Genomic DNA, 10,738 nt, shown 5'->3' with positions numbered 1-10,738 from the left:
AATGGCCTCACCCACTGCTGCGAAGGGTCTAGGACGAAGAAGCCGGGTCCGGAAAGATCGTACTGTTTCCTGGAGTGGTCCGGAGCCCTGCGTAGCGCCTTAGCCTGGTTCCGACCCTAAGCCTACGCACTCCCCCACTCTGTAACAAGTACAGAGCTACCTGGACCTGCACATCTAGAGTCCTAGACCTGGTACCAAGCCTGGGATTAGTCAGGAATGAGCCCGCGGGTCTGCTCTAAGCTATAACTTTGAGGTGGTACACAGGTTCAAACCTGGCCGGTGGTAGACAGTCTCAAACCATTGAGCCTATCTACCAGGGGGGCCGAGTATCTGCTTCAAAGCTTTCATGCAGGATAAGAGCCAATCTCGGTGGTAGACAGACTCACAGCAGCTGAGTCTCTCTCCCAGGGGGCCCAGGCATCCGCTTTGTCCCACACATCATGGATGGATTCTGCATGCGTCAAATAGCTAAGTTGCAGTATCATTGCTACCATATAAGCAAATTTGATTCTTCTCTCTGTACTCCTGTATACCACGCAGGGAACAAGGCGCTTGCTCGCCTTGCAGGCTATGTGACACCTATGCCCAAGGTGGCAGACAGGTCCAGACAACTGAACCTATCCGCCAGGGGGCCAGGGCGCCGGGGTGCCGCATACCGCAAATCAACAACCGCCAAACAGCTAAGTTGAAGTTTCTTCTATTTCAAAAACTTTCAACTAATACAATGTTTGTTACATAATGCAAAAGAAAAAAGATACAATCCCCAGCCTAAGGGTCCGCAGGCTCTCGCTTGAAGTAGGCGGCGACGAAGTCAACGACCTCCCGCACGCTGTCCCGAGCGGCGGCCTCCGTCTCTGCTACAGGGCCATCGACCACGGGCGCCAGCGAGATGGCCGGGTCGTGGCTCCGGAGGCAGGTCAGGATGTGCTCCGCCACCATCCGGATCAGCTCGCGGCCCTCGGTTTCAAGCTGTCCAGTAAGGACCGGCCCCAGGCGCTGGAGCCTATCCGAAGCGGAGCTCAACACTGGGAGGGCGTCAGCTATCGAAGCTGGCGGCTGCGCCACCTGGATCGGGCTCATTCCAAATGGCACCAGTGCGAGGCTCGCTTCGGCCGCCCAGTCAGCGATCCGCTGAGCTCCAGCGCGCTGGTCTTCCTGGTGCTTCTGGACCGCCTCCCGGACAGCCTCCTGCACCCGGGTGTCCAAGGCCGCCTTGGCCACCTCCACCTCGCGGGACCTCTCCTCCAGCTCGCGGGATCTCTCCTCGAGTCCGCGGGACCGCTCCTCCAGCTTGGTCTCCTTCTGCTCCGCGTATACCTTCCGCTTCTTGAGCGACTCTCGCTGGCGCTCAAGCTCCTTCTCTATGGCGGTGGCGTGAGCTTCCCGCTTGGCAAGAGACTTCCGGTCCTCTTCCAAGTCCGCCTCGTCGGCAGTCAGCTGGCGGGCCCTCTCCTGCAGCTGTTCATGCCATCCCTGCAGAGTCGCGGAGAAGACGTCGAGCTCCTGCCTCCGGACCTCGAGGACCTCGCTGCGAGTCTCCAGTTCTGACTGCTGGGCTGCGAGGTGAGCCTCGAGGCCGGACCGCTGAGCAGCAAACCCAACAACCTCCAGGGTGAAGTCCTGCTCCCGCTGTGCCAAGGATTTCTCCCGATTCGACACTGCGAGCTCTCGGTCAAACACCTTCTTAAGGCTGGCTCGGTAGGCCTCTTGGTCCGACTTGAGCTTCGACCGAGCTTCCGCAGCGCGGGAGGCTTCCGCCTTCGTGTGCGCCTCCAGGCGGGTGTGCCAGTCGGAGAGGCGCTGACGCTCGCTCTCCAGCGCAGACCACTCCCGCCGGAAGGCCACCTCGGCGGAGGAGGTTGCCTCTTCAATCGAACGCCGAACTCGCAACAGCACCTGAGGAAGCGGAGTCGCATCCTCCTCCGGGGATTGGAGCTGCAGGAGCCGCCTGCCAAACACCACCTCCAACTCTTCCTCCGCAGCAGGACCGGAGCTGGAGGTAGGGGCTTCCGCTGCGGCACCTGTCTCCGGCGCTTCCGCTGCCGCCGAGTCGGGCGCGGCCGGGACCAGACTCCGGCGCTTCCGCTGCCGCCGAGTCAGGCGCGGCCGGGCCCAGAGCTCCGGCGCCTACGCTGCCGCCGCGTTGTGGCGCCGGCCGGGGCCCAGCTCCGGCGCCTCCGCTTGCCCGCCGAGTCGAGAGCGCGGCCGGGGCCCAGCTCCGGCGCCGCCGCTGCCCGCCGAGTCGGGCGCGGCCCGGGCCCAGCTCAGGCGCCCCCGGCTGCCGCCGAGTCGGGCGCCGTCGGGCCCAGGCTCCGGCGCCTCCCCTGCCACCGAGTCGGGCCCGGCCGGGCCCAGCATCCGGCGCCCCCGCTGGCCGCCGAGTCGGGCGCCGCTCGGGCCCAGCTCCGGCGCCCCCGCTGCCGCCGAGTCGGGCGCTGGCCGGACCCAGCTCTGGTGCCCCCGCTGCCGACAAGTCGGGCGCGGCCGAACCTAACTTCGGTGCTTCCCGCTGCCGCTGTGGCAGACACGGCCGCATCGAGTGCCCCCGCCACCAATACGTCAGGAGCGGCTGCACCCAGCACCGGCGCCACCGCCGCTGCCGCTGCTGCACAGAGCCCTGCAGAGTCTGGAAATGGCATGACAGTCAGCATCGCATCATGTGTCACGGAGTTAGCAACAGGACGCCGTACCTGAGGGTCCCGCACCTACTGCCACCGTCGCTGTCGATGCCGAGGTCGCTGCCGCCCGGGCACCTGCTGATGTGCCAACGGTGGTAGAAGAACCGCTGGGGCGGGAAGCCCTGGTAGCAAGGCAGAAAAGCCGTCAACACAAAAAAACACAACACCGGCGCAAGGGAGGAGAGCAAGATGACACTAACCCAGCAGAACCGGGGACCCAGCGTCCCCGGAGCCCGGGCCTCTTCTCTTGCGGCTGCTGCTGTTGCTGTTGCTGTTGTTGCCCCTGCAGCTGCGATACAGGCGTAACCCGGGCCTGCGCCCGTTGCTGCTGTACCTGCGACTGCGGCATGGGTGCAGCCCGGGGTCGCTCCTGTTGCTGCTGCTGCCGTCCGCGTGCCTGCTGCCGCTGCTCCTGCAGCTGCTCCTGCTGCGGCCGCTCTTGCTGCCGGCGCGATGAATTCCTCGGCGGCGATGGTGGTGGTCCAGTTACGCCAGAGGACCCGTGGGGGCCAGCAGCCCGGGAGCTACCCTGGCCTGCGCCCTCGGAAGACCTCTGGCGCTTCGCGACGGGCTCCGACACCAGGGTCCCGTCGCCCCGGAGTAGCCTCCGCCGGCCTACGTCCCCTGACGACGCACCGGAGCTGCTCTGGGCCCGGCTGGAGCCGGCCGCAGCCGCGGCCTGTTTCCCCTTCGTAGTGGCACCGGACCCCGCAGCGCTTAGCGTAGCCTGATCCCCGGACGAGCCAGGGATCCGGAGCCCACGGTTCGGGTCACCCCCGGTCTGCCGCGGGGCCAGTCCCCCGTCGTCCAGGGTTGGCAGGGTGGCCAGCACCGCCACCCTCGCTGGGTCCTCGCAGAGGGGGACTATGCTCTGCGGGAGGATCAGATTCTCTGCGATGAAGGTGTCTCCCGTCACGTTCCGCACCAGGACCTCCAAGGCCTCCTGGGTCAGGTCGCTTCCCTCCCCGCGGTGGGTCCTGCTGCAATCGTTGAGGCCGGTGAAGCTCCACGCCGGTCGCGGCCGCTGCTTCAGGGGGGCGATCCGGCGCTTCACGAAGTCGCCGAGCACGTGCCACGAGGTGAGGCCGCTCCCTGCCAGTGACCTGATCTTATCCAGCACGGAGTCGAACTCCGGCTGCAGCGATGGCTTGGCCCTCCAGGATGCTTTGTCGGAGGCGGGCCCCGCGGTCGGCAGGACAAGGCGCTCGTTGGCTTCAGTGGTGGCCACCACCCAATCCCTGCGCCACTCCTCCCACCTTCCGCCAGCAAGGCCCGGAATGTAAGGAGTCGGCAGATCGCTCCTTATCTGGAAGTAGTACCCTCCCACTTCGTCCTTGCTCCTTCCGGACTTCACCAGGATGAAGAAGTAGCGGAAGAGGATGACGCAGGGACGCACTCCTACGAACATCTCGCATAAATGCACAAAGATGGACGCCAGGAGGAGGGAGTGGGGCGTCAGATGCTGAAGCTGGAGGCCGAAGTCTTCCAGCAGCAGCAGCAAGAATGAAGAAATCGGCAGCCCCACGCCGGCGGAGACGTGCGAGGTAAATAGCACGAACTCCCCGGCGCGGAGGTTGCCAAGGGGAACTGAGCCTGCTCGCACCCCCCAGCCGGTCTCCTGAGCGCTCCACCCGAGCAGGCGGCGCACTGTGTTCAGCTCTCCCTCGGTCTGGAAGCGACGGGGATGAACAAGGGATGCCATCTCCTGACGGGCGAGGAAGGAGCCTGTGTAGGGGGGAGAGAAGGTCAAGGAAGGCTCGGAGGCAAAGGGGCGCAAAGGCTGGAGGAAGAAGACGAATGCGGGAAAGCAACCATAGGATACGGTATGCCCCGTTATAAAGCCTGTCTCAACCAGCGCGCCCCGGAACCGTCGCCGGAACTCAAGCGACGCTCGCACCAGGAGTTAGCCGCCCAGTCCATGACGTGAGGGGCCCAGGCCCACCTGTCAGGGAGGGTGGGTAATCAACGGGGGTGCGAAAAGGCGGGATCCGAACCGTCGCCCGCGCGCGTGAAGCAAGGCGGAAGCCGAGCTGACGTGCGCGCATTAATCATAGGCGTGGCCGAGCTTTTCGGGAGCTGCGCCGGTGGTAAATGATCCGTTTACTCCGGCCGCAACAATGCCAAACGTCGCGCGTGTGACTAAGTGAACCGCTTATCGTGGGGCCCTTAGTCAGTAATCCGTTGCGACGTGATGAGGCAGCAACCAACCCAATGGGTAGTCAAAGCCGGTCAAGACCTGCAGAAAGGAGCTTCAAGCTATATAGTACCAAATCGCAGAAGTGGCCCCACCTGTGGGCTCGTACCTCCCCCAAGGTGGGCCCGGGGGCCACTGTCGGTACCCTGCAACAGGGATACCCACTCTTACTGCAGCAAAGCAGGACCCGCGTAGTTATCCGTAGCTGCGCGGGAGAGACGGAGTAGCCAGGCCCCACAGGCCAGGCTTTTCCCTCACCAGGCCAACGGCCCCGGACCGTTCCCCGCCTGAGGATGGGTCCGGTGGCGCCACGTGTCTCCATGAAAGGGAAGCTCCAAGCTGACCGCCGAAGCCTCGGACCCCCAGAGGGGTCCGGGACCTCCTACGCCCGTCCGGACTCCCCTCACCGTGTAGGGGTCCGAAGCCGCCACGTGTCCCGGAGGCGTGGGATCGTGCGCGAGCCTTCCGGAGGAAGACTCGCCCACCTACCGCATTTAATGCGATAGACAAGGCGTGCTCTGCCGCCGTGGTACACAAGACAGCCTTTTGTCAGGCCCCGCTGCGCGCCGCGTATTACCAAGGAGCACAGTGCAGCCGCCTGAGCCGCGCCCGCGCAGAGCCCGCCTGTAGCATTAAACGGATACGACAGCACGGCACTTTTCCATCATGCCGCCTACGCCGCAAGCTACACCGCCCGCTTAAGCAATGTGACGGGCGGTGTCACTAGCTGCGACGGGCCTGACCTGACAAGACGACGCTAGGACATGATGGACGAAGGGCTCCGGGAGCAGGCGAGGGAATCCAAGAGAAAGATCTCCTTTGCCTGCGACGCCATAATACATGAACAGTGCGTTAGGTTATACTACATCGTTGGACCCACCTGTCGGGGATCCAACGACTGTGTACGCGCCCCCTTGAGATATAAAAGGGAGGCGCTCGCTGTGCACAGGACAGATCCATACAGACTCAAGCTCTCGCACCTCCTCACGCTTGTGGGAAGGCAATACAACACACAGTGGATGTAGGGTATTACGCTCCGGCGGCCCGAACCACTCTAAATCCTGCTGTGTTTCTTGTGTTCTGAAGAGAGATCGATCTAAGACGAGCTACCCCCTGAGTACACACCCTCTGGGCTAGGGCGGGTGCCTTCCGCCACCCGGCCGTGGTTTGCAGCACCACGACACTAGCTTTACATGAGACAGGGACCTACTGTGGGTCCGTCATCGAGGAAGATGCGTTGGATGCTGTGCGGAGATCGATCATCCCGAATCGAAGATGGAAAAGAAGATAAACTAAAGTTAAAAAGATAAACAAAAGTTGATTTAAGCTGATAGCGAGCTGTAATTCTCAGGCACATCATGAAAAAAAATAGAAGCCACCAAATTGCTTGCTTTGCTCTTTCTCTCATTTGTTAAATATTCTACCACGATACTCACATAGATAAATACTTATCCTGTGTTTTAGTTAGCAACGAACTACTCTAGAAACTTTTTCATCCACATTTATATGTTTTTTAGTACGCGGACAAAATGAGAGAGAGCAATCATAAGATGCCGCCATTTCAGCCAAGTGGGTACGACACGAGACACTTGTCATCTCCCTAACTAGTAACTTCAGATGAAAACAGCCCCTGATGAAATGTTACAGGCACAAGGTCGGGTGTTGGTGCCCCACGGCACACGTCAAAGCCAAAGTCAAGGTTCAAACTTGGAGTCAACCACAAGGATAAACATTTCTCCAAATACACAACCAAATCTGTCGCTAATCAAAGGTTTCTTGTTCAGTAAGGCTTTCTCTGATCTGCCTTGGAGGTTTTAGGACTTTGAGATTTTTATTTTGGGGGGAAATTAGGACGTGAGATTGTGCCATCCGCCCAAGCATGCCAAAGCATCTTCGGAGACGAATAGGGGTTTGAGCCAATGGGCTGCTTCGCTTGTAACCCTTCTCTTCTCTACATTGCTCCGTTTGTTTCTGTTGGCATGGTGCACGCCGCTCATGTTTGACCGTTGAAGGCGCAAATTAGCATTTGATTGAAAGTTCAATCTATAATCTGCAACCCAAAATTCAGCCAAAGAAATTGAGACTGAAAACAAGGTAGACCATGTTCAGTAGTAACTCGCAGAGGAGGGGAGTGGATAAAGGAATTTTGCTACGCGTGAATGATTCAGAAGCATAAGGTTATCTTTTCTTTATGAAATGGGAGGGGTATTCCCCCTACTAGCTCAGGCAAGAGAGTTAAAAGAGGTTATGTTGAACTGAAAGAAGATAAAAGAGCACAGGGGGAAATAGGAACAGAGGCTAAAAAGAAGTACGGGAAATTCGTCACCAACATGTGTCTGCATACAGCATTACAGCTGCAGTTTTGCCCAGAAATCCGGATCCAAACAAGGTGCTTAGCCATAAAAAAAACCTGAATTAATGAATAGTATGGTGAACTTTTGTACTACAACGTGAGTAATACTAATACACAGTTACAGCAATAAGAGATTCAACTAGCTCTCTTAACCTCAGAGCAAGGCTACAATTAGTAGGTGTGTTCCCCATTTCTTCATCTGACCAAGCAGGACTGCACGACTGCCTCGCCACCACCCTTCGCTTGACTGGAAGCGTCCATGCTTGTGCCGGTCCCGGCCAGCACGTCGGCGTCGCCGCCGGGCGCCGGGGAGACCAGGGCCGTGCCCTGTCTTGCAGCGGCACGCTGAGCTGGTAGAAGATTCTGGCGTCAGGATGTTACTAGTTCTTAGGTTCCGATTCGATTCATGGTCGAGAATCGAGCTCGTTCCTTCAAAAATAAATAAGCACAACGGCAAGGAGAGTATCACCGTAATAAATCTCGCACGAGTGCGCGACCTACTGCGGTGGATCGTCTCCAGAGACGACTTGTGTAGGCTCACCTAGCTCACTGGCCACCGCCGTCGGCAACGAGCCAGAACGCGACGAGGGGCACGGCGAGGACGACGAGCAGCGCGGAGACCAAGGTGCAGGCGAGGCAGGCGAACCGCCTGGCCTGCTGCGCCGGGTCCGGCGGGGCGAGCCGGAGCTGGAGGAGCACGATGCTCGCGAGGTAGGCGAACGGGAGGAGCACGAGGACGACGGCGACGGCGGCGTGGACGGCGGAGCCGGGCGGCGGGTCGGCCCCACGGAGGGACTCGAGCAGCGGCTTGATGATGAGGGAGACGCCGAGCGCCACGCAGAGCGCGAACCGGGGGGCGTCGTTGAGGTCAGCCATCGGAGCAGCTAACAACGGGGAGGGCGGCGAGGAGGAGGATGGAGATCAGAGGTGAGGCCTCGGATGGTGGGATTGCCTCGAGTTGGCTCGAATCCCCTTGCCGTCTTCTGGAGGGCAAAGGCCACGGTTATTTAAAGACTTAGGAGCAGACGCGCTTGTAGCGCAGTGGCCGGGGCTCGAACGGTGGGGAGCCAGCCGGCCGGGGCTCGGCCGGTGGGGAGCCAGCCGGCCGGTGGGGAGCCCTGCACCTCCCTGGACGCAGGCCCCTCCGTGGCTGCGCTCCAGTCCGTCCCAGCGGGGGTGGAACCGAGGCCCCTTCGTTGGCCCCATCCAGTGAAAAAAAAATTAAAGACTTAGGAGCCGTCCTCGTCCAATTTTTTTCTACTGGCCGGCCCGTCTGGTAGATTTTTAATTTTTTATTACTTCAAAAAAATGGTCAATATCAGCCTGTCGGCGTCGGAGGGCTCTGCCTAGGCGGGTCAGATGAGGCCGCCGGGGGATTGGTTTCCCGACCAGGCGGCTTGCCAGTCACCGCAGCGACTCCTGCCGCACCCTTCCGTTCCGCCTCCTCCGCACGTACGGCCCCCGGCGGCGGTGCCGTCGTGCCGAGCTTGTGATGGCGGAGAGTCATAGCATCCGCGATGAGCACGGACGACGGTGAGGTCGTCGTCCTTTATAAGTTCGCCTCAAAGTTCGCCTCAGACCCTGTTTGGTTTCAGAGATTTTTGGGCTAAAAACCCAAATAGGATGGACTTTTTGGACTAAAAATCTGTTAGAGGCTAAAAATTGAGAATTCCCTCCTGATGATTTTTTTGGGACTTTTAACTTAGATTCCATCCTACCCCTGCCGGGGTCCACACATGATTTCCACCCACCACGAGGCCACCCGTTTTCCGTCATCCCCTACCTCCCGCTTCCCCTGACCCCCTCCCGATTTACACCGCCGCCCGCGCAAGGCCCGCTGGCAGCGCCGCCGGCGCCCCCGCTGCACCCGCTCATGCCGCACTAGCCGTCGCCGCCCTCGCATCTCGCCTCCATTCGGGCCCGCAGATCCCGGCGCCACCCGCGCTCGCGCCCGCAGATCCCGACGCCTGCGTGTGCATCCCACCACCGGCCGCGCATCTCGTCGCAGCCCGCAGATCCCGGCGCCGCGAGCCGTTCGTCCGCCATGGCCGGCAACAACGACGCCGCCGCCATGGCTGCCATGGCCTACGCTGTGGTGAAGTTGACGTGGCCTCGCAAGCCCAGCGCCGCCGCCTACAGCGCCGTGTCGTTGCCCTTGAACACCTCGTTGCCCACGGTGACGCAGGGGTATTTGGGTCATTTCGCCACTTCATTTAATATTCTCTAGTCTCTTTAGTACCTCAAACCAAACAGGAAAATACTTTTTGTTTTGAGTCAATTCCCTCTATGTTATTGAGAAATACAGTCCATCCCTTATGTGTTATTGAAAATTATCATATCCCTTCTATGCCATTATTTATAATTTTTCATCCCCTACGTGCCCTTAGTTACCCACCTCCTGCTCCGGGAGCCGGGCCGCCGTGCTTGCTGCTGGATGCGGAAGGGGACAGCAGGACGGGGACCAGGTGAGTGAGTACTGGGCACGGGCAAGAGCCTCGACGCGGTTCGCGGAAGCAACGGAGCAGACGAATCACCGGAGGAGAAGCGCGTGGCACTGTCGATTGGATGTGAAGAAGCCGCAAGCGGAAAGCTGGATGGCGACCGAAGCCCTTGCGGTGCGCCTGCTTAAATAGCCGTTTAATTTTCGAAAAATTTGCAAAAATGGCACGTGGACATCACGTGCGATCAGCAGTACCCCGAAACGGGAGCTGAGCCGACACGTCAGTGTAATTAACGGGCCCTCTGCGGCACTGCAACGCGAATTTTACAGCTCTTTTTTTTTTCGAAACAGGCGGTTTCCCGGCTTTTAAGAAAGCTTCCGTACAAGAGAAGGAGAAACACTGGGGATCAGTTTTGCTTTTGCTAGAACGATCTCCAGTCCTTCATCAAGACACAAAGGGCACAGTGAAAGTGATCGGGTGCTCTAGCTTAAGAGGGGGAAGGGGTGAATTAGGCACTAATAAAAACTTAGACCTATGGCTCCAATTAATTTGCACAAAGCTTAAACTAAACCAAGCTATCTAGATGTGCAACTAGGTTGTTCTAGTGTGAAACCCCTATCCCGAAAGAGTTTAGCAACCTATAGCCTTTCCTATTAAGAAACTATTCTATGAAAGTAAAGGCACACAAATTGCTAGTATGAAATGCGGAAGCTTAAAGAGCGGGATAGGAGATAGCAAACTCTTGACGCGGGTGTTTATCCCGTGGTTCGGTTAGCCACAAAGGCACACCTACATCCACGTTGTTGTAGCACTCACTAAGAGTATTGCTACTCGGCCACCAAGTCTCTTCCGTGAACACAATCACGGTCACCTTGGCCCCGGGTTCCACTAAGGAGCTTCTCCACAAAGGATGGGGGTCTCCACGTCCCCCGCACAAAGGTGTCGTCGCCGCTCCACACCAAGTCGGAGGGTCGATGACGTTGCCGGCGAGCTCGACGCTCCAAGGTGCCGGCGCACCAAGCTCTTGTTTTGGTTCACTAATGAACCACAGCACAAAGGCTCTAAGCCTTGC

The 10,738-nt window shown here is 59.4% G+C and overlaps 1 protein-coding gene across 2 annotated transcripts; it reads right to left on the bottom strand.

Moving 5' to 3' along the window:
• Positions 1-7,249: 7,249 nt before the first annotated feature.
• LOC120702923 lies at positions 7,250-8,371 on the bottom strand. 2 transcript variants are annotated; one of them, XM_039986917.1, is made up of 2 exons: positions 7,767-8,371; positions 7,250-7,570 (listed from the first exon to the last, which is right to left on the bottom strand). In XM_039986917.1, exon 1 carries the CDS (start codon positions 8,099-8,101, stop codon positions 7,772-7,774), a length of 330 nt encoding a protein of 109 aa, XP_039842851.1. In that variant the 5' UTR covers positions 8,102-8,371; the 3' UTR covers positions 7,250-7,570; positions 7,767-7,771. The 2 variants fall into 2 exon arrangements, with proteins under 2 accessions (XP_039842851.1, XP_039842850.1); XM_039986916.1 differs by having other exon boundaries at positions 7,250-7,575; positions 7,767-8,366.
• Between the last annotated feature and the right edge of the window lie 2,367 nt (positions 8,372-10,738).

This window comes from Panicum virgatum, chromosome 4K (genome assembly GCF_016808335.1).
Source record: "Panicum virgatum strain AP13 chromosome 4K, P.virgatum_v5, whole genome shotgun sequence".
NCBI classification, from domain to species: domain Eukaryota; kingdom Viridiplantae; phylum Streptophyta; class Magnoliopsida; order Poales; family Poaceae; genus Panicum; species Panicum virgatum.
The sequence above is the reverse complement of the archived record's forward strand: the minus strand, read 5'-3'. Positions and strand labels throughout refer to the sequence as shown.